Genomic DNA, 27,973 nt, shown 5'->3' with positions numbered 1-27,973 from the left:
ACGGGTGTAACTATAATTTTAACAATATCCTTGTAATTGTAGCTCTTAGCATACGTCCCACTGACTGAAAAAAGTATAAAAAATAAAATCTCAAAACATGGAATGCACTTGCTCACTTAAAAAACAAAAACCATAAAATAAAACTAGAGCAAGTAGGTGGTTCGTAAATAAACTTAAATAAGCAAACCATATTTTTGTGCTAATCTTTATTTAAACTTCATAATACATTATGGCCACCGCTATACGGGTGTTGAATAGCATGTTTTTAGAACCGTTACATATTTATTTTCTATTTCAGATTCTGAAGAATCGTTGGACACAAATAGTGGTGAAATAACATTGAGAGGTTCCGATATACTGAACCTTAGACATCAATATAATGAGATAATTAAATATGGCTGTTGGAACACGGGCCTCTAGTCCACGCGGCTTACACTGCCCTGTCAAACAATAGCAATCTGTTGTTCCAACGCAACCATCGTCTAACAACATGAGAAATCCTACTCACTACTTTAAAGGACCACCCTCGATCGCTCCAAATGGATGTCATCCATGGATAGCGAACTTGTAGCGAAACAAATTCATCTCCATTTGGATTAACCCATTTGGAACATTCGTTGGTGGCCAGCTTAACATTTACTTTATGATTATAATGTAAGATTAACATTCTATTTGTTCTAGGTGACAAAATTAACTATCCGGGTTATTCTTTTTTGTAAAAAGAAATGCTGAAATTCAACTGAAATTGAAATTTGTTCACTAAAAGGATAATAATTACATAAGTTATACTTAAATCAAGATGTGTAAAGTAAATGTCGATATAAGAGTAAAAATTATATAATCTTAAATTATTTATAAACAGTCTATGCCGAAACATTAATTTCGATTTGAATATAACATAACAAAATATTATACTTTTACAAAGTATACATAATATAGAATTAGGATATCAATAATAGTAAATAATCAGATAAGAAGTTAAACATAAGTACTAGCTAATAGTACCTACTGTAAGCTAGTACATTTACACTCAATATCCAGACACTGGGTATACAATCAATTCGATTCTTCAGTAATCATGAGCATTGCTCAAACATACCGCTCTGGTTCAGTTCAATAACCCATCCACACTATCATTCACAATACAATCTAGACTTGCGCCTGTTACACAAAATCTGGATAAATGTTATCTGCGGCATAAAAACCATGCTGTCACTCTTTAAATTCACGTTTTAGAGGATGACAGAATGATTTTTATCAGCACACATTTAACTTTTCATTCAGACATTGCAAGCAGGCACTCGTGCTACAGCAGCGGAAAAATCTCACGTCAAAGTCTTCACAGGCGGTGGCGATACCGCTAGCCCCCCCAACCTTGCTATCAATGCCGCCACCGCCAATAAAACCTCAACGCGCCACATTTCCCCCACCACACTAATCCCAACCAATGCCAGCTTACCACCAATTTCGTTCCGATACCATTCTTACCACGACTAAAATCTACATATTATACGCTATATAGATGGCGTCAATCTGATCGGAGAGAAAGCCGTCTCTAAGATGCATGCGTTGCTTCTCGCCGCGCGAGTTGATGGGCACGACGCCGGGGTCTACCACGACCACCACGCCCACGATGAGATGCTGTTCCTCTAGCACAGTGTTGGTGACCAGCGGCACCAGGTTCAGGGCCTCGCTGTCGCTGCCGTCCAGCTCCACCACCACCACCAGCAGGTTCGTCCACGTGAACACCGCGCTGTGGGGGAAATTAGATGTTAGTGGAAGAGTTGAGTGTTATAATAAAATAGTAAGGGCTACAATTTTCAAGAGGTTGAAGCTGGAATGGCTGTTTCGTGTAGGTTTTTTGCTTAAAAATATAGCTTTCCTACAAACTTCAATTGCTTGGCTACAAATAATATCAGTAAGATCAGTCTGTAAGGCGGGTTGATTCCTAAACAAAATCTGTTGTTTTATTCTGAATTTCATTGTTTGCTTACAATAAAGTTCAATGTAAAGTTCAGTTAAAAACTTCTTTAATTAGCTCATAAAAAATTTTTTAGTGCCAAAATGGACAACATTTCATTTTCTTTACCCTTAATTTTTATTAGTTATTCGGAAAGTTAATAGAAAATTAGTGGACCCGTATTTTTTTATTTTGTATATACATAAATTTTTGCATGTTATTTTTAACTTTAAAGTTAATTATTTTAAAACCGGAAGTGACGTCACATATTAGGCTAAATTTTTATTTTTGTCTATTGCCTGAGTCTCGAAAAAAAACATAAATGACACTGACAAGTGACATTTAAACTTTGTTTACATGCCAACCAACAAATGGGTCATTTTCAAATGACCTTGATATTTCTGATGATGGAAAGTAGGTACTTATCATGTAAAAAAATAAGCAGAAGCATTTTTTTAGCTGTGTAGGCGGTGGCATGTTCTGGGACATATTATATAGAGGTCATCTCTTAATAATAAATAAAAAAAATGGTCAGAAAGTGTCAGAACAGAATTAATGAAAATGACCCAAATAAACAACAACGTCACGATAAAACGTCAACGTCAATCAAAAATGAAAGTGACAGTTACTTTGTTTTTAAATCTATAGGCTTTGATCATCAAAATGCATCGCACCTGATGCATGACGTCATCAGCTCTTTTTAACTATTTTATGATTTTCTCGAAAATGATACATCCAAAAAATATAAAAACATTTTTTTTGTGGCCTTTAGAGCTAAATCTCGAAATGGTTTTCGATTTATAGTAGCTTTAGTTTTTTGAAATGTTGTCCATTGTATAAGAATCGACCTCCTGAACTTCTCAAACCTCAAGCCAAACAAAGACTCACCACTCAGCAATCTTCTTATGGCACCGCATGACCGAGTTCTCGATATCTATGGGATGGTACCGCATGCCCCTCAACATGATAGTCTCGTCTAGAGCGCCGACGACAAACACCGCATCATGAGTATCATGGGCATCGGGCCCGGCGCTACAGGCTGAGGCGAGGGACTCCGTGTCGCTGTCGCGCGTCAGGATGGACGCCGTGTCGTCCGTCGACGCGGTCGCTGTGAGCTCCGTTCGGCGCAGGAAGCCTAGGTAGCCTGTGCGGGCGTATACCTGTAGAGGAGTTTTGGTGTTAGAAAGTAGGAATTGGGGTTTTAGGAGAACTTTTGAACGGGTTAATGAATGTATCTTGATATTAAAATTAACTAAAAGTTAAGTTTGTATATGATACTTTTAATAATAACATTCAGCAGTTTTGCCACAAAAACGAGCATCAGAAAGATTATGAATGTGGCAAAACACGGTTTTAAGATCCTGTTGATCACATAACAGTAGGATATTTTCCATAAAATAGTGGCTGGCAAAAATTAATACACAACTTTAGTCTAAAAAGAAATGCAAGTTTCCATGACTATGTGATTACCTCGCCGGTGTTCCCAGTAACGAGTTGCGCGCTGAAGTGGTCCGCATAGTCCGACTCATCCCCATAGATGGTGAAATAGCCGCTCGCGTTGTGACTCGACTGCACCCAGATCTCGCCGAGGTGCGAGTCCCCGCACTGGCCCTTCGTCTCCGGGTTCGCTGTTATCACCTGTGAAATGTGATGATGTTAGTTTGTATCGCAATTTTGTGGATGGCTTAAAGAGTATAAGCTATAAGGTGGAAAAGATAAAAGCACGGTTTATATTTCAATTGAGTTGTTTGATATCAAAAGCGGCAAAGTCCATTTTAGATTAGAACTTATTTAGTTAAATTTCGATGCCTGCGTCGCGTCGGAATGTTTGTATTACACCAAAAAAACAGTCCTAAAGGAAAATGGAGTTGACCAATTTTGTCATCAAAAACCTGAATTTATCCATTCGCCTTTAAGAGCAGAAGCTAAACGCATAAAATCAAGCAACATGTTGCAACTGACCTTGACTCCCGGCAGCAGTTTCCCCGACTCCATGACGCACAGCGAGTGCGGGCTGCCTCGCTCCACCAACGAGACGCGATCGTTCCTCAGAGCCCGCAGGTCCACGTACACGGTCGACGGCTCCGGCGAAGACGCCCCCTGCAGGCAGATCGCGATGTTCACACGACACCCGAAGGATGTCGATACGGCACGTGGCGATAACCCCAGCGCGGAAAACAGCTTCGAAAACGAGTTGGTCAGGTTTATGCGTGGCCTCTCTTCTGCGACTACTACGCAGGTTCTTACACAAGCCAAGTTGATGCCTTTGGCCTTTAAGGTGTTCACGGAACTGCCCAGTCCTTTGGTGCATAGCTCCATTACTCCGTAAGAGCAGAAGGTGTCGCGAACTTTGTACTGCGACACAGCGGTCAGCCAGAGCGCCGGGTTCACTTCTACCTCGGATGGCGGGATCAGGATAGAGTGGTGGCCTGAATAGATGCTGCTGAGGCACCACAGAGCGAACCCGAGTCCGCAGTAGGGGTCGAGGCAGAGAGCAATGTGTCGCGAAGGGTACAGCTCACAAGCGATCTTCATTGAGCGGCAGAGCGTGGTGACGGCCGCGTGAGACATCTTGATGCCGGCTAGCATGCCGGTAGTTGATACACTGAAGTCTAGATACGCGAGCATCTCCGCTGTGGGGGCTCGGTACATGATGGGCAGCTTCTTCTTGGGCATGTCGTCGGTGTCGAGGATGAGCGGCCAGACCTTGCTGTCGAGCACACTGGTGGCTTCCTTGGAGCGGAGCAGCTTGATGACGGACTGGTTGGACAGCACGAGGGTGGCCTTGCTGACGTCCACGATCATGCGCACAGTCGGCAACGTGGTGTGCAGGTTCTGCGGGTGCGGCGGGCGGATGGTCACCGGCACCGCACCGACATACAGACAGCCGTAGAACGCGCAGATCAGATCTATTCCCGGCGGGAAGATTAAAGCCACATGGTCGCCGGTGTTGACTCTTCCCTTCTCTAGAAGCAGGTTCCCGATGCGTTCGGCCTTCTTGTGTAGTTCGACGCAGGTGAGCGCCTTCGCGACGGAACCCTTCGAGTTGAGCAGCGTGAAGATGACGTGGTCGGACGTGCTCTGCGCGCGCCAGCGGAGGATCTGGCTGATGAACTGGTACTGTGGGGACGAGGAAGGATTCTTCAGCATAACTCTTGCTTAACAAGACTCTTTATATTATTATAACCCATCAAATTGGTAATTACATTAATGGTCCAGGTCAAGTCACTTACCTTCCTAGCGGCGTCCGAGTCGTCGGAGTAGCCCATGTCGCGGCCCTGTGCTGAAGCCAGTCGGTTGCCCTGCACCAGGTTGCCCACTATCACCGAGGCCGGGCCCACATCTGGATAACAATGACATCGTAACTAAACGTGTTGGACTGATTTGAAGTACCTACTGGAGTTTCTAGCTGCATGTATAATAGGTGTTTCTTCATGATTGAAAAAATTTATGATTGGAAATGTTCATACTGGAAAATCATGAGTCGGAACGTTATTATCCATCAATATCTCAGGGGCTATAGTTATTTCCTTTTCTGCTAACGTTATCAAACTGATAGGAGCTGTCTAATCCCACAGCGAATTAACCAATCACAATCACTACAAATTACAGCTCCCCCAGCCAATTCATCTCCTCAAATTCACATCCAAACAATCCTCCAACCACCTCAACTCACCGGAATGTATCTCCCTTGGCTTGGGCAGGTTGGTGACACAAGTATGCGGGCACATCAGCACGTTGGCGGGGTGCAGGGTGCCGTCCAGGAACCGGCGCTTGCATTCGCTCAGATGGATGCCCCCTAGCGGCGTCTTCGGGAGGTAGTTCGGCTGAACGAGAGCCAGGCAGTAGATGCCGACGCGGTGGATCGAGTCTACGGCTTGGAGCACTCGAGACATCCATTGGAATGACTGCGGAGATTGGGGTGTTAGACGGTGTTGAGTTTTACTGTGTGATGTGTTGTCGGCTGAGAACTGCTAAACTTGGTTATTTCCTACTCTCACAGAGTAATCTGCATCATTTTACTGCATCACAATTAGTGGAGGTTAATATAACATATAGCTAAAAAACATAGCAAGTGATTTGCTCGCAACGAATAGCATTCGCTTTATGAACGCGCAAATGCTGCTATAATTATAACGCGACGCGCCCTCGCGATCTTAGCTCGCAAAATTGGACAGCGTCTGCCCGCGGCCGTTGCCACGACGCTACTGCTAGAAATAGCGGAGCCTCGCGGCTCCGCTATTTATCGCAGCCGCCAGACGTGGCGCGCGATAACCGCGCAGGCGATATTCACTTGCTTTGTAGCGTCTCGCTCTCTCAACGGTGCAACGTCGCGCGACTCGCGTGTGAGAGAGCGAGACGCTGCGAAGCTGCAAGCTTCACTACGCAATAGCGCCCCGCTATCTGCTGAAATTAGCTCCGCAGTCGCGATTTGGCAACGGCCACGGGTGGCCGTTATGCTAATTGTGCCTCGCGCAACGTTACGAATTACGATCGCGTTGTTTGTTTTGTTGCATTTGCGTGCTGTAAATAAATATTTTTAAATATACATAATAATAAATAGTTTAAATAGTAACGTATTAAAATAGGTATAGTGTTTATTTAGGTTTAGTGTAAAATTGAAAATAAATAGTGTTTGTGTAAGTGTAAATAGGTACTTTCTAACGGACAATTTGGTTCTGAGGACAATTTCGTATTTTAAATAATTTGTGATTGTGTGTGATTGAACTTTGACTGGACAATTTACCTATCTTTATTTTACGTGTGTTTTCGTAAGTGGATGAAACTTTGAAAGGATATTACTTTGTGGTTTTAAAGTGTTTTGTGTAAATAGTTATTGCAATTAAAGAACGTTTGACAATAATTTCATAAAAATGAAGAGAAAACAGTGATGTGCCATTATGGAAACAGTGATGTGCCATTATAGACAGTCCTAAGCCTGTAAAGTATGAAGGAAAGTTCATTGGTTTTTTCATCAATTTTTTTTTTTCATCAATTTTTTTTTTGCTCTTCAATATCGTTATAACGTAGCGGATTAAATAACCTGCTATAAATGTGTAACATAGCGTCTGTAGCGTGTTATCAAAATGTAGCCGTTTTTCCCACCACTAATCACAATCATTATCAATTCATTTTAATACTAAAATCTCGCCATAAGACAGTCAAGTCATCAAAGACATCAATAGGAAAATCGGCACCTCTTTTAATTTTTTTGCTCCAGCCCCATAACTCCTCCACTTACTGCCAGTGTCAATAACTCTATTTATTGATTGCTGACAGTTACCTACTTTCATACGATTTTGACAGAATGCAACATTTTATGTGTCAAAATCGTATGATAGTAACTATCAGCTATCAATACTCTATCGTATTGAAACAAAAACAAAAAAGAGCTATCCCCACTCCTAAATCCCATCAACCCACCTCCTCCTCCCCGCAATCGGGGCGCTGCTCAGCCACGATGCAGATCCTCTCGTCCCGCAACACCCGCACAGAGAACACGGCGATGCGGCCGCGGTAGATGAACTTCATCGGCTCCACGGCCAGGACCGTGGCGATGATGTCGTCCATGTTGTGTTTGCGCCCCGTCACCGTCATCAGACCGTCGCGCGAGCCGCACACGAACACTAAGCCTGGAATGAGGTGGGGTTCTAGATCTAGATATGTGAACCCACCAACCCGCAGTGGACCAGCGTGGTGGGGAATGGTCCAAGCTTAGGAAGGCAGTTTAGACATTGGGGATATGCACAAAGGTTCCACTCGAGGGAGAGCCAGGTGCAGGTACTTACACCCCCACAGAGAATAGAATAGAATAGAAAATGAGGTGGGGTTAGTAGTGCTAAATGGTGGAAAGCTATGGATCGCATCCAGAGGCGTGCTTTGGGAGAGGCCTACATCCAGCAATGGACTGCTATAGGCTGATGATGATGTTGTGGTGTTGGGTATCTAACCCGCCTGCCTGATTACGCCAGTGGACATTGAGGCAATAACCCTTCAGTCTTGGAGCTTTTTAGAGCTCGGCGCAATAGCTGGGTGAAGAGCGACTTCTGGAAGGCACATTATAGCATTGGTGCATTATATTTTTTATCTCGAATCTGTGTAGTTTGCTGCAAAGCAGGTCTTATAGAGAGAGCTAAAACAGTTTCGTAAGTGACAGTGTCATCAATCTTCAAAGCATTTGCATTCATCAGTTTCATCACTTACCCCCAGGCCCCAAGAATCCAAGAAGTCCGCTGCGCACGTAATGCTCTTCGCCTATTGGCTCCCCGTCGGCGTCCAATGGGCGGACGCGGAACACCGTATTGGTCAGCCCCGGAAGTCCCCAATATCCAGATCCGGTTGCCCCGGATAACACGCAGATCTCGCCAACCTCATCCGTCTTGCACAGGAATGATGGCCCCTCCATTTTAACCACCACGATTACGCCTGCGTAAAGGATTAAGCGTTAGCTCATTTTAAGCTAGAAATAGGGAAGTCAATAAGGAACCGTGGCACACGAGGCATTCGCCATCATCAAGGATTAGTAATTTCAAGACGGTGAATTCCAATTCCAAGGCAATTTCCAGCGGAAAACATTAGGCGAGGTCTATGTTCAGCAGTGGACGTCCTATGGCTCAGATGATGAAGGATTAGTTAACATAGACTTTCCACATCATCAAGGATTAGTTTTTCGAAGACGGTGAATTCCAATTCCAAGGCAATTTCCAGCGGAAAACATTAGGGGAGGTATATGTTCAGCAGTGGACGTCTTATGGCTGAGATGATAAAGCATAAGTAAACATTTCAGTTTCAGTCCTATTATTGGCTGGTGATGAAGATAAATCAGATGGTAAGTCAACCACCCTAAAGTTGACATTCTAAAGAGTCTGTTGATCTCTTCTAGTTCTCCTAACTACGTGGAACCATGTGGCACTCACAGGACGGCATGACCTGGCCGCAATCCTGCAGCGTGAGCGACGTGAGCGAGTTCTCGGCGTCCACGCGCACCACCCCGTAAGTAAACATAGCAGTTCCAGTCCTATGATTGGCTGTTAGAAGTTCCAGTCCTATGATTGGCTGATGAAGAAGATGGCAACACACTCACAGGACGGCATGACCTGGCCGCAATCCTGCAGCGTGAGCGACGTGAGCGAGTTCTCGGCGTCCACTCGAACCACGCCGTAGCTGAGCCCCGACATGGACAGCACGCCGCGGCCGGCGGTCGCGCCGCTCTTGCCGGCGCGTCGCACGCACACCGTCATAGACTCGCTGCTGCAGGCGCATGGGCAGATCGCGTCGCCGCGCACCCCTGTGGGGGAAGGAAATGATTGTAAATCTACCTTTAGAACGCTTTAGATCGCACTTCTGAATGGAAAAATAAAATGTTGTGAAACATTTTATTATAAGTTGTAGATGGCATCTTATTATTATTTATTATTATTATTTATTTATCAAATAATTTTACAGAATTATTGATTAATTATAACATTGCATCACAAAAATCACAGAGATTTGTTCGTGATGAATCATTCTACGTAATTAGGTACTTAATAACTAATTATACTTATTTATATTTTTATACAATACTTACACAAATTTATTCAATATTCAAATCTATCTAATATAAAAATCTAGTGGCATGCTTTGGTAGAGGCCTACGTCCAGCATTGGACTGCTGTAGGTGGATGATGTTGAAAAACCAGCTAAATTAGTACCTATGTGTTAGTATATTAGCTTTGTAACTTCTATCTATGTGTCGGATTAGTTGGGGTAGAGAAAAATAGTAGTTAGAAAACAAGAAAATTAAATTAGAGGAGAATTGCAGGTCTAACTTGTAGTAGGTAGGGAACTGTCGACCCGTAAATGACAACTATAATAAATGCTCTCTTGCCTAAGTATAGGCGGATATTCGGCAATCTAGGCGCTCAGTATGGCTGTCAGCCACGATAGGTACCTAATTGTAGTTTAGACTAGCATTAAAAAAATCCGAAATGACTATTGTTCACAATGTTATACTAGGTAAAGGCCTATATATCCAATAATCAAACAGTTTCATCACTTATCTAACATCCCGCTGCCACGCCTCAAAGTACGAGCGGCCATTTTAGATTCACTTCACATGGGTGCGGCTTGGGTGTGGCTCACAATTGTATTGATTTCCTCCCGTCATGTTGGCTACGTTGCCGTTACTTATATCTGGATTGCGATTGGTCTTTACAGCGCAGGCTTGCCAACTGTCAAACGGGAGCACGTTCAATATCGGATCGAAGGCAAAACACCCACTGGAAAGCAAGCCACCCACCCTCACTACACCCACGCTTAAATTTTCCAATACGGATATTTATAGATTCACAAACGATTTCTCTTTGCAGAATTTCAAGTTACCTCAATTCCCCGAACTGATGCATGGAAAGCTTTGCGTCAATTTTGCTTTTATGTTTTAGCTTTAGCTGCGTCCATATTACAGCAACGCTCACTAGCAAACATCATAAATGAAACTTTAAATGAAAATAGTTTTAATTAAAATAGGTAGTGTCGGACTTTTAATAAATACACCTCGCAACGAACCCATCTCTATTGTACGGTCAGCATCATAGGTTGTAAGTAGGTATACACTTTTGTACCTTTGTCAAACTAACAATCCGTCAATGTTTGAATAAACTAATAGGTGTATGAATGTGAAGATGTAACTACTTATGGAACGTTCAGTACTACGCTAATAATATTAAGTCAATGTTCAGTACACTATCAATTCCTGTAAAAATACACACCAACTTAACACATTTAGAAAACTATACACACAGAAGAATTGAGATCCTCCTCTTTTTTTCTAAATCAGTAAAAAATATCACACAAACCTTTGCTGGAAAACACCGATAGAAACTGGTCGCAGCTGGAAAGCGACCAGGGGTTGGCCCCGTCGGCCACTAGGAGCATCCGCAGAGAGTTTAGAGCGATCTCCTTGTGGTCGCGAGTGGCCAACAGCCCCCAATGCAGGTCACGCGATTTCACGATAGCCACTGAAGCCCTAGAAATATAATAAAAGTTGAGGATTGAAGTGGATGGATGAGGACGGCCGAGGACCGAGTGTTGTGGCGCTCGTTGGGAGAGGCATATGTCCAGCAGTGGAAGATTATTGGCTGATGATGATGATGATGATGAGGTTAAGATGTGATGTGTGGTTTGGAAGATGGCAGATTAACACTGAGTTGCACAAAGGAAGCTAATATCGGCATTAAATGTATTGTTTGCCTTGTTTTGACAGTATACAGTATATGGACAGAAAAAGGAAGATCATGCAGACATTTAGCTTAGATGATCCTTTCTGCAACTCGGCATGTACCTTATAATTTAATAAAAATATATATTTGTAGTTGTAAACAACTGAAGGACATTTCGATATTTTATTATTTCTAATGAACCTTTCATAGAATCACCATAGAATACTAACAAGTAATGCAAATTGAAGCCAATCAGAAATTGTATAGATTGAAAGATGGCTGATTTTATAATCTTATTTCATTAAATTATATACGTAGGTACTTGTGAAGACCTGAAGGACATTATGATACTTATTTTATTATACTAATGAGCTTTACATAGAAAACTAACAAGTAAGGAGAATTGAAGCCAATCTTAAATCGTAAGTATCTAGGTTGAAAAGCCAATTTCCCCGCAGGAACCCTAGACGCAAGGCTGCATCCAATTGGAAAAAGACTCAATATCCGATGGAAGCACTAGGTAAATAAGTGTTTTCATATTTATTTATTGAGGAAAATTCCAGTGAGCGAATATTGAATGCAATCAGAGGTCCTTTGTATCACGTTGTATAACGAGATTGCGGCGAGCGCCAGCACAGAGTGTGGGCTGTTAATAAAATTACTCGCCGGACCCGCAACATATATTCACAATGTTATTGAGTTACAGAAAAAACAAAGCGGCTGCATCGGAAAATCCTGGAACTCAATTTCGACGACAGCATATTTTATGACGCGACCGCCGGTGAAAAAGACTGACGCAAAAAAAACTAAAACGAATGAACATTTTGTCCTCGGTTTTCGGTATTCAATGTTTTAAAATTTCTCAATTGCAGTATTACCTAAAAACTCTGTTATAACATTATTCGTGCATTTTTATTCTAAAGTCGTCGAAATATAAGAGGCCCGTTTGGAAAGCTACACGAATTTTCTATTTAGGTACTTGATGAAATACATAAAAAGCAGCTCCACAAGACCCTTACCTATACTTCGTAATCATGTGCATCCACGATGCAGGGCTTATCTTCATTAAGGCGTACGGTATGAAGATAACGTGGATGCCGTTCAGGACACTCGTGAGTACCGCGTGCCACAGGCCGGTCTCGCGTTTGAAGTCCAGCACACACACCATGTGCTCCCCCTCGGTGTACTGGCAGGCCACTGATAGCATGCGGCAGTGGGCCAGCATCGCCGCTCTGCGGAGAATAGATAAGGGAAATTAATTTAAATATAGGTCCATAGGTTGGAAGATATCGGTGGACGTCAGTGCAGACGATTTGAGAACCTCTTAGTTTTTTTTGAAGTCGGTTATAAATATACTCTGGGAAATTCAGATACGATTTAAAATCTCCTCGGTTTTGTGGAAGTGTTACCGAGACGTGAGCAGTTAAATGCTCTACAATCCATGAAATTTATAGTGTTTCTTTTACCTACTAGGTATCAAAGATTTCATAATAGCAGATTTTTTATGATATAAAATGAATAAGCTAAAGATAACTGCTTCCATATTCAGTTAGATGGTTCCATCTGAACATTAATTCACTTATAAGCATTGAAAAAGGCCTATACCATTTTTTTTACGGAACCCTATATTTACGTTTTTATAAATGTAGTTAGTAATATTTAGATGCGGCGTACTTCAATATTGCCGAGGACGACGTCATAGCCTTTTCCGTATAGGATCAATTTGGTGCTATGCCACTGGTTATTGCCGCGAGTGTACTCTGTGTACTTAGGGTACGTTGTAGTCACATAAAAGCTCATAATAACAGTAATGTTATTTAAAACGCGGGGACATAGGTACGGTCCGCTGCATAAGTTGTTATCATGTTATACACTTCTGTACCTTGTCAAACTGATGAACCGTCAATGCTTCAATGAATGATAGGCGGTTTGATAAATTGACAAGGTTCGAAGGTGTATAGCTACTTATGCAGCTGACTGTACGTCCATCCGATTCTAAACATCAAGACCCGAGAGCAAACTTTAAACAAATATATGCCCCGACAAGTTTTAAACCCGATTCAGATTAATCCTACAGACCTAACGTAAACAGCCATCCCAGCAAATGTTTTGGAATTCGAACCCTCGATAGGTCCGTTCGAGCTGTTGTTAAACACCATACAATTCCTCAGGTGGGTGGCGGGTGGCAGGATCTCCGGATTCCCCCCAGGGGCCAAGCTCGGGAGCTTTCCGTTGCTTTGTATTCCCGCGATAGGATTATGTGCGCTATCGATCGAGCCTTTAGACGCAGCTTGCGGCACGGACTCTGCATTATCTAGAAATCCGGTTGAGCCGGCCCCCTTTACAGAAACTAAACTCGCAATCACAACTACGCAGTGCCGAAGTGGTATTTACTAGTTCAAGTGTTTATTCAGATGACAATTTGAGTGAAACTGCACTTCATATTTCCAAACTGCGCGAATTGTTATCTTAAATTCATAAATGAGTTTCAATCAGCGAGCAGCAGGTATGCAGTTTGAATTCATACGCACAACCCCTCGAAAGTGTGACTGAGATCTTATTATTATGGTGGAAGTTGTTTTTAGTCGTATTTTTGACAATGAGTTGCAATTTTTTCGTTTGAAATTTGCATTGCCGAAATCGAGGAACTTATGTTCATCCGGCCGTTCTTATGAACGGCCTACATTTAAATTCAATTTATCAAAAAACACGTTCGACCATGTTGCTAAGTGAATCTTCCTTTCCACCGTCTTCGATATTATAATTTATCAGTCAATAAACAGGCAACGCCCATAATTTCATTGCATGGCAACTAGTACATGTATACAGGCAGAAATTTCGAGAACTGCCATTACATACACGCTTACACCCACACTATCACCTTTACACGGGTAGCAACGGCGGGGTGCGGGGTGCAGAGGTCAGCGGGGGTGAGACAGGGGTGCGGGATAGGTCAGCGGGGGTGAAGTAAAGACGCGGGGTGCGTGCGCAGCGTCCCCCCGCACCCCGCCCCCGCGCGGCTCTCGAAAAGGCCAAGCTATGCACTGACTGACCTTTAGCATCCGTGATTTTATATAAGATTACGTTAACCCAGTTTGTGGTACAGAGAGGGTAGATGGAGGCATGCAGATGAGAAAATGTCATTATCTACCAGTAAACGTAACTCGCAAGGATTCCTAAAATAGACTATTAGTTTATCAGCCTTTCCCACCATGGCTGTATCGGCTCCCTGTCTAAAGTCGACGGTCGAGTGATATTAATCACCATCTTAAATCTAATAACTAAACATGATCCATCAACAAATGCCAGGGACCGCCACCGCTGAGACCCCCGAAGAACCAATACGCTCTTAAACGGCAACGCCCAACCACTAGACCGTTCTACCACTCCCGCTACATACACCCTTGACACAACACACACACTACCATACGCGGCACGGGTAGCAACAGAGGTCAGCGGGGGCGAGACAGGGGCGCGGGGCAGGTCAGCGGGGGCGGGGCAGGGGTGCGGGGGACGTGCGCAGCGTCCCCCCGCTCTCCGCATGGCTCTCGAAAATGATATCGACCGTGTTCTTTACGACGTATTATATTTTCTTAACATTTTTTTCTAGAAACCATGCGGAAAATACCTTTGTACAATGTGGTAGAGAAGTGGTTAGAAGTTAAGCAGGTCGCTATCAGAAGCCTCGCTAGGGCAGCTAAGCATGCTGTAGTAGATGGATACTCGAGTATGCCTTTGCAGCATTTCATATTAAGGTAATTAACCTACCTAATAAATAACACCCCTTTTTACCCGCCGGGGTTAACAAAGTTAAAATTGTTACGTAACAACATAGTCAAAATTGCAATTGCATTGCCTGCATAATAAAAATTGCACTGCTAGGATTAGAATCCACGAGTCCTAACGACACGACTCGAATCTCAGGAGGAAATATAACACATACGGCACCGCTCATATTTTTTGTGACTTTATTTTTCTACAGAATATTCGGCAATCGTTACAAAGAAAGAGATTACGTACATTGTACTTCAAAAAAATATCTCGCAACAATAAAGATGTTTCCACTAATTGGTCATGGAATATTTTTGAGTACTTATGTTCTGAGAGTCTTGTTGGCATGTGAGGGGATTGTGAATATTGTGATATTTACGCCAATTAGAGGCAGTGAAGCGTACTTAGAAAAATAATACCAGGAATATGTAGGGTGGAAATTGTATCATTCGTTATTGATTTGTTATAAGCTTTGTCTACTGTAGACTAGGATTTACAATCCGGCAAAAGATTTGAAGATACATACATCTGACAGGAAAGAATGTATAAAAGGTCAAGGCTACTAATAATTCGATAATACAAGTAAAGGGCAGAGAAACCTGACCCCTCTCAGAAACATTGTTACTATGAGATGGGGGTCAGGTTTCTCTGCACATGACCGTACATCATTACATTAGTTTACCTAATTTACATCAAATCGCTATGATAAAACACATAAGTTGTTAGATAGCTGAGCCGCACCAGGTATATAAAACTATCTAATTAATTAACGAAAAGCACAAAAAGTCGCAATTATTCTAAAGCTAGACGCACCAAAAGACCAACTAAACACAAAATATTGCATAATTAATCTTCACTAATTCATCTTTGATGATTCTAAACCCCAGACCTTAATTTCAAATGTTTCCATTCAATACAACGTCTATGTTGTTGTCAAAAGCAGTTGAAAATGTAGTTGAGCGCCAGCATCGCAACGGGTAGACAATAGGTATAGCGCGCGTGGATAAAGAAACAGTATGAAGATGGAGGACGGGTCCGGGATAGCTAGCTCCAATTGAACATAAAAATGGCGGCTGCCACTTAAGAGACAAGTGGGAGTAGGAAGGAATATTGTCAGAGCTACGATTAGAGTGAGAAGGAGCAAGACAGTACTAGTCCGTCCACCATTTTTAATTATTTAAGTATATTGTTTCTTAATCCCCTTTATATCTTGCATCATGTCCTGCAGCAGACATTAAAGTTTCTTAGTATTAAGTATTGCAAAAATCTAAAACCAAAAGTTGGTTAGGCATTACTTTGAAAGAGAGTAATCATAATTAACAAAGTATACTTTCGCTGCATCTTGACTTAACTGAGGTAATAAAATCAAAAAGCTGCTTTTAAAATCATTTCGCGTATTTGCGTATCGACAGAGGCGCATGGATAATATTAATCAATCTCAGTTATATTCAGTAATTAATATAGTCGAGTTATGCAATCGCACACACACAAGTAAAGTTACACAGACCCCAACCCCCCCTGGGCCCGGGGTTCAGCTGTATCGATCGGTCTTGCAGTACTAAAGCTATACTAACACACGCACACAGACACAAAACAATGGCAACTCAACACAGAGATAGCATGAATACTTCAAAATGAACGCAAGCAAACAATATTAGCCCTCATTACATATGCAAGTCCATATCTCAGTACAATAGATTCGCTGGAAGGGCTAAACGCAGTGCATACAATTTTACATAAATCAAATTGGGTCAGAATGACGCAAGCAGCAAAAGTCGATAGGGCGCTCAGCAGCAACAAAAAAAAACAAGAAATCTTACAATGGTTTTACAGGATACCTGTCAGTACACATGGAAGCTACAGGTGTCACACAACAGGTGTGTGTGCTGGGACCGGCCTGGGGGCCTTTCCCCTAAACTCCCATCTCCTCCCCTCCCATCCCCTCCCCCCCCCTAACCCCTCTAGAAGCCGTTGCGGCGGTGGTGGTGGCAACACAGGATGACCACCAGGTTGCGCCGCCCATACCGATGATCATACCGCACGCTACGCCACGAGATACAGAACAGCAGCCCGATCCAAAACAGCATTAGGTACAAGATGAAAGTGCTAATTAAAAGCATCTTGAATGTCTTACGGAGTGGACTTTAAAATAAAATAATCAGTTTCAGTCAGTTCACTGGTTCACGAAACACTTGGTAGTAGCAAAGTTTGAATGTATTTAGCGGAATAGGCGCAGGATCCTAATGAAGAGAAGGAAGTAAATAATGCGTACGTTGTCCGTGAATACTATGAGAAAATGTGCGATAGCCGCTAAGATAACGTTCACAGCGTCAACAAATTCCGGAAATACCATTTTATTGGAAATATTGCACTACAAAAAGTTGTAATTTCACTTAGGTATTTAATGAAAAAAGCAGGTTTTTTTAAATATTTTAAATGAGGACGACGATATCCTCGGCAGAGACACCGATGGATAATAGTTTTTAAAAATTAATTCACTTTTATACGCGAAACGTTGTAATTTCACTTGGGTATTTAATTCAGAAAGCAGAAATTTAATGATTTTTTAATTGGGAAATATTGAGAACCACGATATCCTCGGCAGAGGCTCCGACGGCAACTGGCAGAGCGAGCAGTGAGCCTGCGAGACCGTGGCCCCCGGGAAAAAGGGATGCAAGCATATGTCTAACAAAAATACCAACTAAATCTACCAACATGTAAAATATTCGACACGTTAATATTTTTTCTAAACTATAATTTAATTATTTATTTTTCAATGCTTTATTTAGCCAAATATTTGTTTTTTCATTGCATTTCTAGCCAACTATTTTATGATAAAAAAATTTAATGCACCCTGGCAGTACTGTAGTTTGTTTTCTTTTAATGGCTGCTTCCGGTTTAAGAAAAAGAAATTGAAGAATCTAAGGTGAAAAAGGCTTTTAAACTGAAAATATTTACATTCGAACTCTATATTTTATGCGAAAATCGCTTTCCTACCTTCTAAATATCACATAAACCCGAAATATTGTTATTTACCGAACCATATGTTTACTTTAAATCATCAATATTTTACCGGATGTTGACATGTCAAATTTCAAACAAAACACGCACTGATTTTCTTACTTTATGGCCAAATAACAAAGGTAAATCGCGCTCAAAATATGGAAATCTCCAATTAAAATGAAAACCCGAATTTCCGATGTAATTTTCCGAGCCATATGTTTAGGAAACTGTCAGTAATTTCCCGAAAGCCTGCGCCATCATAAACTCCCGAATGAACTAGTCGGGGCTGTGGGGAGGCTGCGTCCGTTTAGTTTCACTGGCTGAGTGATAGATGACTCTAGCTATCTTGATGCAATCTAGACACCTGGTTTCATATTTAGTATTTGATAAGGTGCATTGCAGATGGCGCTCTCATGTAATTTTTCTTTCGCAGCGCTTTCATTATTAAACTCAAATTTAAATTGCAAGATATTTTAATATAATAGGCGCCAGCAAATTATTAAAAGGTAACTCTGGCCTTTGGTAATAGGAAATTAAGTAAAAAACTAAAAAAGTTAATGCAGCAAAATTTACTTCAATAAAATGTTTATATTTTTAAGAAATAGGTAGGTACTTATTCCAATTTTAAATCTATGACAGTGATATAAGTTTTGTTTCGCTATTATGAGCATAAAATAAAAAGTGAAATTAATTGGCTGTCCCTAATTTAAATTATACTTACCAAAACTTTATACAGCAATGTTGTTGATTTATGTACTTAATGTAAGAAGAAATATATATTTCATTGTATTAATTATAATGAAAAAAAAAAGGGTTGTAAAAGGAACTACTTTAACTTAATTACTATGAATAAAAAACAATGTATAATATTATTTTTATTAGGAAATCTTTCATGATTTGGGCGACCTATCAAAGGATTAATTTGTCTGTCATGTTGAAGATTTATATAATGTTTTATCGTGGTTATCTGATGCAGATCAGTCGAGAGCAGTGTACTATACTCGTGTGTAACAATGACATACTCACTATCCTTCTATTTCATGTTGTAACGAAAGTTTACGAAAGCTTAGCAATGTTCTACCTAAATTATTATTTGAATTTGGTAACTTCATAGCACTTAGGCATTTATGTAATACCACCCATAGAAAGCCATGTCTCTCAGATTTCCATAAGTAATATCCATGCGATGCAGGTACCTATTGAGGTTCAAAATACTCATTTCTTGGTATCACCTCGGCTTCTTTATATGGCATATGACTCACAAGCGTGCTAATCACGCTATTGATACGTAATGTAAAAAATGCCCGTATTTTTTCTGTGTACTTTCTAAAGTACTTTTAGATGCCGACCATACTTCTGTAAAATATCTATACACCATACATACCTAGTAACAATACCACCCATAGCTGATCCATTGGCGGTAGTATTTTAAATGTAGGCGACTGGGTGTCCAATGAAAGTTATTTCTCTGATATAGCAAAGGCCCGCGTTACAGACTCGCAACAGCAATCTTAAATTACTGACTCTCAGGCGGTGTCAAAACGTCTATGAAGATTGTCACAGATTAACGTCGGCTTCGCAGGCAGATAGCCAATAGCAGTATCTGCAGTCTTATCAACATACGTTTTCGTTCTTTCGTTTCGTTGAGCAGTTTGTTTTCAATTGTTTTTGCCGCAGCGACGAAGCACCAACTCAGGCATTTCATATGTAATTTCTCCAACCGGCGTAGCGTTTCTATCACACATTACTTATATCCCATTCCACGGTGAAAGACATCTTACAGAAACCTTATTACATTCGAATAAGGGTAGTTTTTGTTTGTATCAGATGTCTTTGTCTCTGTATTATAGCAGAGACACAAATACCCCTCTTGTACAAACCCTCTCACTACATATTCACAGCACACACTATCTAATACATACCTAGTGACAATAACGCCCATGGCGGACCCGTCGGCAGCAGACGTGTGTTCGATGTGGGCCGGCGTGTCGTCGGCCGGGCGCGGCGGCGGGATCCAGTCACGAGGCGGCCGCGGCAGCTTCTCGGTTGACACCCACTGAAGGGACGGCCAGCCGCGGAAGGACACCACGTCGCCGGATGACGCTTTTGGCAACCCTGCGTGTGAAGGAGTATAGGGGTTAGAGGACGGTAGTTTGACAACCCTGCGCGGAAGGACACCACGTCGCCCGATTCGACTTTAGTCGCTTTCGGCAACCCTGCGTGTGAAGGAATGTGGGGGTTAAAGTAAGGTAATTTGATAACCCTGTTTGTGAATAGTTTGGTTTAAAATTAGGTAAGAAGGGTGTAACTGTAGGTGTTTATAGCTATGGTTAGTGGGAAGGATGGTTTCCGTATACATAATTAAGCGTTATGGTTGGAATTATTGTAGGAATATTACGAACAGGACTGAATTTCTAACAGAGAATTATTATTGTTTTATAGATGTACAATGAAAAAGTAGGACCTTTCTCTTAGTAACTAATATTGGTAGCAATAAATAAATCCCTCAGCTCCTTGTAAATTGATTGATCACATTCAATAACTCAGCAGTCATAGGCTTATCCGATCGGGCTTCCGACGCCAATAGATTTAGCCGCGATTAAATCATGTTCCTGCCGCTTTTAGTAAGTGGATGGATTAAACTAGCTAGGTTTAAGCGAGATATTAGTAGTGCCAATTCCTTTCTTTGAGATTTTGCTTGATTCAAAGTCGCTATTGGCCCTACGTCTTTTTATTTGCCATACATACAGAATGCAACCCTCAAATTTATAGAACGTATTGTTTTACAACAAGGTTAAAATTGACTTTGAAACACACGAGTTTCGACTCCTTAAAACTCCACGTAAGTGAAATGGTTGAAATTCGTATATCACTATGTAAATTTTAAGCCCTTTTCAAAAGTTTCAAAAAGCTCTATGAATTTGGGGGTAAAACTTTATTCAGCGTGCTTACCACACCCATTCCTCCCAACCCCACTCACCTTTCAAGCAATTGTCACTAGTCAGCGCATACTGAATGCTGCACGACCCCAGCAGAAACCCGACTTGCTGCAACCCAGCGTCGCGGCGCGTCAGAGGCACTTCTATCGGGACCGGCACAACCCCGGCTTGAAGACAGCCGTATAGTGCACACATGAAGTTGATCGGGTCGTTGTTGGGGTAGACCAGTGCTACGCGGTCCCCGGGTTTGATGGAGCTGTCTCCGGAGAGAGGTCCGGCGCTGCTGGTCTTGGATGTGAAGGTCTTGTTGAGCAGCGCGTGCGCGATCTTGAGCGAGCGGCTGAGCAGCTTGCCTGTGGGGGTGACGGGTTTTTGGTTAGTTTTTTCGGTGGTGAAAATTTATGAGAGTTTAGGTTTTTTCGTGTACGAAGTGGCGCCTCTATTGAGACTACCGTGTAACAATCGATTCTTAGACTTTGAAAAATTATAGGGAGCGTGTTTTGTAAAATATGAATAATGACCTACTTTTTTGCATTTTTAGCCAAATACTACACTTACGCGAGTAATGAAAAAGTTTCAGTGATTTTTGTAATTGCTCGCGAGTGTGTTTTTTTTGTTTTGTGTGTCCTCCTTTAATTATCCTCCTCCAATCGTTACCTTTGGCATTCAGCGATGAAACGTAGTCTCGATATTCGTCAAAGATTTATTTAAACTGCGGAGCGACGACGTTGACGTGATGCCAACGTGTCAGCGGGTGTTTGAATACATGGGATTCCGTATGAGACATCACACAACGCTTCAAGCGCACATAATAACATTATCACGTCACTTCCAGCGTCTTTTATACGGAATCCCATGCATTTAAAACACGAACTCGCGCGATTGTCACTTGTCATCAGAAACAAATGACTCTTGAACTGACCGTTAGTGAGCGAGTTGCTGAGCTTCCCGTTGGGGTCGAACACTACACCTCCTAGAGACTGACTGTGGATAGGAGACTTACCTTCCATACTCCGGGAGACTAACTGTGAATAGTTTACTTAGCTCTTTCATTCTGCGATGAAACGTAGCCTCGATATTTAGACAGCGGGACGGCGACGTGACGTCGACACGAAACCAGCACCTATATCAATACATGGAATTCGATACCTAGCGATATGCTGGCGTCAGGTCGCCTCAATAAAAGGTTAAAAAGACAACACCATCGTCACTTGTCCTAAAAACAAATGACTCCCCATCTCCCCGACTGACCGTAAGTGAGAGAGTTGCTGAGTTTCCCGTTGGGGTCGAGCACGGTGGCGACGTTGGCCTTGAAGCTGGCGGTGCCGTAGCGTTGAAGAGCTGCCTCGAGAGTCCGCGGGACGCCGGCGGGGACTACTAGTTGCTCGCCGACGGCTGGGGTCATTGTGCCGCCTGCGGGGAGATGAAAAAATATATTTATTTAGCCGAAAGCTACCAGGCCTGTGTCGTGGACAGCAAGTAAACAGTTTTTTTTACATTTTAATTTAATATATTGTGGTGAGATATGTTGGCTATACACAAATGTTATTCTAGGTGCTATTGAGTGGCTTGCGGCTTATGTCTTTCGCGCGGCTGGTGTTGATAGCAATACAGAGCCTCGAATCGAGGCTGATGTTCGTCCACTTCAGCGGAGCGGGGTAGCGGAGCATGAGCGCAGTTTTTATGCAATTTTATTGGTAGTTTTTTACCTCGCACACAGCTCCGCTACCCCACTCGTTCTGGTGTGTGTGAGGTGGACAAGGCAGCCTTAAGAGCAATATTTACGGTAATTATTATAGGAACCTACTGTCATAATACAAGATTAAAGTAGGAAATTATGAAGCCATGGTAACAATATTTCATTTTGGATATCTTCATTTTACAATACTAAACTAGTAAATTCCATTACGTATCCCAATAAAGCTTGTATGCTCACCTTCGGGCTTGGGCGCGTTGGGGTCCTTCGGATTGGCCGCCAGCTCCAGTTCTATATCATCATCCTCATAGAATTCCGGGAGCGGGCGGCGTTTGGGCCGCTTCAAGGTATTCAACAGCTGCTGTATTTTGGCGGAGACCTGGCGCATGGGTGGGGGGTGTAATCGGGGCTTAGGTATGGAGGTTGGTGACTTATTTCAGAAATCCGTAGTACCACGGATCTGAAACGGATAAGTCATGTTACGCCGTGTCCGGGCAGTGTGTGGAACATTTACACACAAGCTGAAGCCATGCATGGTCGCGCCACGGTCTGCTATTTGTAGATAACAGATCGTGTATCGACGGAGGCCGGCCCTGCCCGGACACAGAGTAACTTGAATCATCCTGCATGTAGTAAATTTTCAAAATAAACAATGCACAAACACGATTAAATATTAGTCAAGAAACATTTGTGTAAACTGCCGTCGTGGTCGGGAATCGAATCCAAGACCTTCGGTGCTGTGTTCAGCCATTGTCGATCATCAAATCCATTGCTGGAAAAAAATCTAGATAGCGAATCTAGATATTCTATATTGTGAATGGCTAAAAGTCAATGCATGTATGTACCTGACTAAGTGTACTAGTGTACTAAATGATTTCCTTATTTTTGGCTCAAGTAACACTGGCGCAGAGTCAAAGCATCAAAAATTACAACAAGGTCTTCCTTTTACCAAAAAACTAATGCATATTAACATTCCTTATGCAAATTTTACGAATTTATAATCGAATACGCATCGGATAAATATAATAAGTCAATGCAGAGTGGAGATACGGGTATTTGTTATGTTTAGTTTCAAATTGATTTGATTGACTAGATGCATTGACTCTGCCAGTGTAATTTGGCCAACCCTAGCTAAATAAATTAAAAAAGTATATAACTGAATGTTAGATAAAGAAGAAAGCATTAGTAAAAATTGGCAATGGGCTGGTCAATTCGCGTTCGCCGAAAAAAAAAGGCTAGCAGAAAAGAAACCGTTGGATTGGGCTGGCAAATATAAACAGAACATCTGACGGGAAATTCAACGAAAAAGTTCAAAACCAAAGTAGGTAAGAGGCCTGCACTCTCAAGGTTTTGAAGGGGGTTAAGAATAAGATGTAGACTTTGATTGGATTTAGACATTGGTGATGTGTAACACTGTTAGCACTTGCTGCTCAGCCTTCGTCATCCAGCCTGCACCTGTCTGAGGTCGTCAGTCCGGCGGGCCGCAGGCGTCAAGTAAAACAAACACGGAATATACACAGTAATCTGCGCGGCTAATCTTCTACACGTAGACGTCTGAATTCAGAAACCAATTATTAGTTTTCGTAGTAAAATGTCATTTAGTGTCACTGATATCAGGGTCACCATAGGGATATTCCACTGTTGCGAGTAGAGCCTGCCTCATTGCAGCTAAAAAATGCCAATAAACCAACGTCGATTATTTATGAATGAGTGATAAGCAGTAATAGGAATAGGTGGTTCTTATGTATCTAAACTTCGAATTCGAAACACAGCTCATTTATCGCGATTCTCCTCTCTGTCTTGCGAAGTGTAGACAAAAGCCAGCCTATTGCTACCACGAGTGAAAGCAATACACCTATAGGCGGTCTAACTAGTGAATGAAGGATGAAGCACTGACCTTCCATCGGCCAGTGCCGGTGCCTGTGTCCTCGCTCTGGGTAAAACATTGTACCCTGTCGGCTACCACGTTGTTCTGACCACGGCGGGCTCCTGATGTCGTATGAGTCACGTCTGGTTGGATGTCTGTTGGCGAGAATGTGGTTAGGACGAGGAAATGAGTTTTAGCTGCCAAGCAATGGGTACCGCCGCAAGCGTCTAGCGTCCTTTGGGATAGCAACTGAGTTTGCACTACAACTTACACGTGGGCATATGTTGGTTGAGCTCAGACAGGTCGATCTCGGTCCTGGGCGGTTGCTCGTGTTTCTTGGCTCGCTCGCGCTCGCGTTCGCGCTCCCTCTCCCTCTCACGGTCGTCGCGCATGCGCTCTCGCTCGCGCACGGGGTTGAGGTTGAGCGGGGGGCGCGGGGCAGCGGGGCGGCGCGCGGGGGGCGACCCCAGCTCCGGCGGCGGCGGCAGATCGTCGCCCGCGCAGGAGTCGTCGTCAGAGCTGGAAGCTGGAATGCGGAGAATGGGACAAGGTGAATAGTGAGGACAATGAGGTTTCTCTCTCTTGATGAAAAGTTGGTTACAACAAGAGAGGCTGAAGCTGAGTTGGCAAAAAGAAAGCCCACTCAATATGAATTCAGCAAAGGTGACCCACAATATCCCAACTTTTAAGTCTAAAATAGAATCCAAAATACTTACAAAGTTCGTGTCGGTCGCGGTCGGGGCTCTTGGCCATCATGGAGGTCCTCTTGGAGGGCATGGGCAGCGAGGGCTTGGGCCGTGTCTGCATCTCCGCCAGCGCCTGCTGCACCGCCTCCTGCCTCACTTCTGCAAACCAATGGGTAAGAGATTAGCAAGGTGAACGGGGCATGTGCGTCTACGGGGTAAATGAGCCTATGGGGCAATTGCGTTCAAGGGGCAAATGCGTCTACGGGCAATTGATTCACGGGGAAAATGCAACAAGAGTGATCGACTTGATATTGATTAGACCCACTAACAACTATGTTCCTATGCGCTTACAAAATGATTGAAATCTTAAATGAAATAATAAATAAATTTTCGTATGTACACTCGACCGGTCGATGTCGACTTTCCTGGGCCAAGTTGATTCGAATTTATTTATCAAATGACTCTTCACTTAGTTGGGTCTTGGTCAGAAAATATCATGGATCCGGGAATCGAATCCGAGAACTCCTATTCTGCTTTAGTAATATTTTGCATAAAAAGAGTAATTGGAATATGTAGCTTTGATTTTGAATGATAAATTTTAATATGAAACATAATATAAATGCTGATGCTGAAAAACCCACACACTATATAAATTCCTGAAAACTGACGATATTAAATTACAAATGAAACTAATTAATGTTATTCACACGACAAAACACAAAACCACGGAATACATGCAACATGCAGGGAGCAGTCCAAATAATTAAAATACATTATTTAATTATTATTATAAGTATAATACCTGTATACATTGCAGTAATTACAGACAAAACCGCAAACATTAAAATTATAATTGGATGGAATACAGGATGCGAACGCTAGAATATAGAGAGCTGAAAGTAAAATTTAATTCCCTGGGTTGAAATGGGGATGCTTGGGAGAGCCCTATGTCCAGCAGTGGAAGATTACGAGCTGTTGATGATGACATTATGGAATAACCTGTCATAAATGAATACAAAGATATTGAAAGTGTGTTGCAGCCGTATACACACGCACTCACGCCTTGTACTAATGTACTCCCTTGCGGGGTAGGCAGAGGTGCATTGATGCACCCACTTTTCGCCAGAGTGTTATGTTAGTCCCAATGTAATAGGGGGCGGGCCTATTGCCATTTAACGGGCACATCCAAGACCCGAGAACAAATATCTGTGTTTAAACAAATATCTGCCCCAGCCGGGAATCGAACCCGGGACCATCGGCTCAGTAGTCAGGGTCACTAACCACTACGCCATTCGGCCGTCAGCCGTATGTACGTAATATACAAAAGAAGAACAACAAAATAAAAAAATATTGTGTTTAATCTCTCTGAACCTCCCCAACTTGACAGTAGAAAATGATTTCAGCATTGAGTTCACCTGATTTTACATTTTAAAATTGTGCATTGAAAGTACAAATAATTTATAAAGTTCACGCAGCTTTTGTGAAGATTATTCTGTTGATATAATTTTTACACAACGCCATTACAGTGCCACAAACTTATCTGTTCCGGTGACAGCTCAATAAATGTCTAATATTTCTTAATTCTATAAGATTTTAAGTTTGCTGGTATTGTTAATTCGCTCTTGCGGTGTTAATAAACCCATCAAATCTTTTACAATATACAATTCATTAGTAAGTAATGAGATATGGATCAATTTAGTCCGCTCTCACCGGAACAGATAAGTTTGTCGCACTGTACCTATTTGCACAAAAAAGTGTGAGTCAACCCACGTACAGAGTTTCTGAGAAAAACTAACAGTCATTATTGAATCCATTATCCTTTCGTTAGCTAATCCGATACAGCTAGAGTGAAGCGAAGAAACACACAATAAAGCTTTTATAAATGTCCCATGTTTTTATATGTTTTTAAGTAGTAGTTTTTATTATTTACTTGTACGTGTTTGCATTTATTTTGTCTAGAATTAATTTAGTTTCAACTAAACACCATTTGTATGTATACATTATGCACAATAATATAGTCTATATACATAATTCTAAATAACTGATTAGAATAGTTCCCGGGATTTCAACCTTGTACCTTCTTCTCCATCTGTACGAGGAAGGCACAAGATTGAAATCCCAGGAAGTGTATCGTGAACTCATTGGGACGAACAAAGTGATTGTTCAACTTCGTTTTTTTATTTATTAACAGCCATGGAAGTAATAAGTAAGTACCTTTTTATTACTTTCATGATTAACAGCAATATCTTCCTTTGCTTTTTTCTAAAAATAAGTTAGCAATATAACTGCAGGAACTGCCATTGTTATCTAGCAAACATGTGAGTCTACAAAATGCCGTCCTCTTCAGCGCTAAAGAACTTCTCTAAAATCTCTTACTAATTGGACTATCTGACCAAATCTACAGTTCATTATGTCCACAGGAGTTTTCAGCGAAATCTACAAAACCCGTGAACAACTTTGGCTGCTTTGTAATTATTTGCAGAAAGCTTCAACTTTCTGCGCTCTGAAAACAGCCAAAAGTTCCCAATAGTTCGCAGATGTGTGAATTGTGCGCGTACAAACGTGGAGAGTTGTGGACTCACTCTAGCTTAGGAAAAACTAAGCCTGCTAATCACATGCTCGCTAACCAAGACTGTATCCCGTTGCATTATATAATCGTACGGATTGCATGCCAGCTTTCACGATCGTTATTTAATAAGCTAAAGTGACCCCCCGGGCGGCGTACTAACTATGTGCCTTCTATTAGTGGGATGCAAAGCGCGGCTATTATGTTATTGTTCGTGGCCCAGTTCTCTATCCACCAGGCTCTGATTAGGTAGCGGAGAGACTCCACAGCCGACTTTACATTATG

At 42.1% G+C, this 27,973-nt stretch overlaps 1 protein-coding gene across 4 annotated transcripts in view; it reads right to left on the bottom strand.

Annotated features, from left to right (window-relative positions):
- Positions 1-189: 189 nt before the first annotated feature.
- Positions 190-27,973, bottom strand: part of LOC105382687 (disco-interacting protein 2) — a 99,994-nt gene continuing 72,210 nt past the window's right edge. For 3 of the 4 annotated variants that reach the window (XM_048632860.1, XM_048632861.1, XM_048632862.1), the window contains 18 exons: positions 25,153-25,281; positions 24,708-24,962; positions 24,467-24,591; positions 22,810-22,948; positions 22,125-22,286; positions 20,915-21,226; positions 19,857-20,049; positions 12,180-12,392; positions 10,798-10,967; positions 9,045-9,248; positions 8,165-8,386; positions 7,385-7,593; positions 5,637-5,868; positions 5,194-5,303; positions 3,923-5,080; positions 3,431-3,598; positions 2,849-3,120; positions 190-1,753 (listed from right to left, as the gene is read on the bottom strand). In XM_048632860.1, coding sequence (XP_048488817.1) covers positions 1,501-1,753; positions 2,849-3,120; positions 3,431-3,598; positions 3,923-5,080; positions 5,194-5,303; positions 5,637-5,868; positions 7,385-7,593; positions 8,165-8,386; positions 9,045-9,248; positions 10,798-10,967; positions 12,180-12,392; positions 19,857-20,049; positions 20,915-21,226; positions 22,125-22,286; positions 22,810-22,948; positions 24,467-24,591; positions 24,708-24,962; positions 25,153-25,281 — 4,526 coding nt within the window. In that variant the 3' untranslated portion in view covers positions 190-1,500. Of the gene's footprint in view, positions 1,754-2,848; positions 3,121-3,430; positions 3,599-3,922; positions 5,081-5,193; positions 5,304-5,636; positions 5,869-7,384; positions 7,594-8,164; positions 8,387-9,044; positions 9,249-10,797; positions 10,968-12,179; positions 12,393-19,856; positions 20,050-20,914; positions 21,227-22,124; positions 22,287-22,809; positions 23,030-24,466; positions 24,592-24,707; positions 24,963-25,152; positions 25,282-27,973 lie in introns of those variants that run through there. The other variant, XM_048632863.1, reaches the window with a different exon arrangement.

The sequence above is a fragment of the Plutella xylostella genome, chromosome Z (assembly GCF_932276165.1).
Source record: "Plutella xylostella chromosome Z, ilPluXylo3.1, whole genome shotgun sequence".
Taxonomy (NCBI): domain Eukaryota; kingdom Metazoa; phylum Arthropoda; class Insecta; order Lepidoptera; family Plutellidae; genus Plutella; species Plutella xylostella.
The sequence above is the reverse complement of the archived record's forward strand: the minus strand, read 5'-3'. Positions and strand labels throughout refer to the sequence as shown.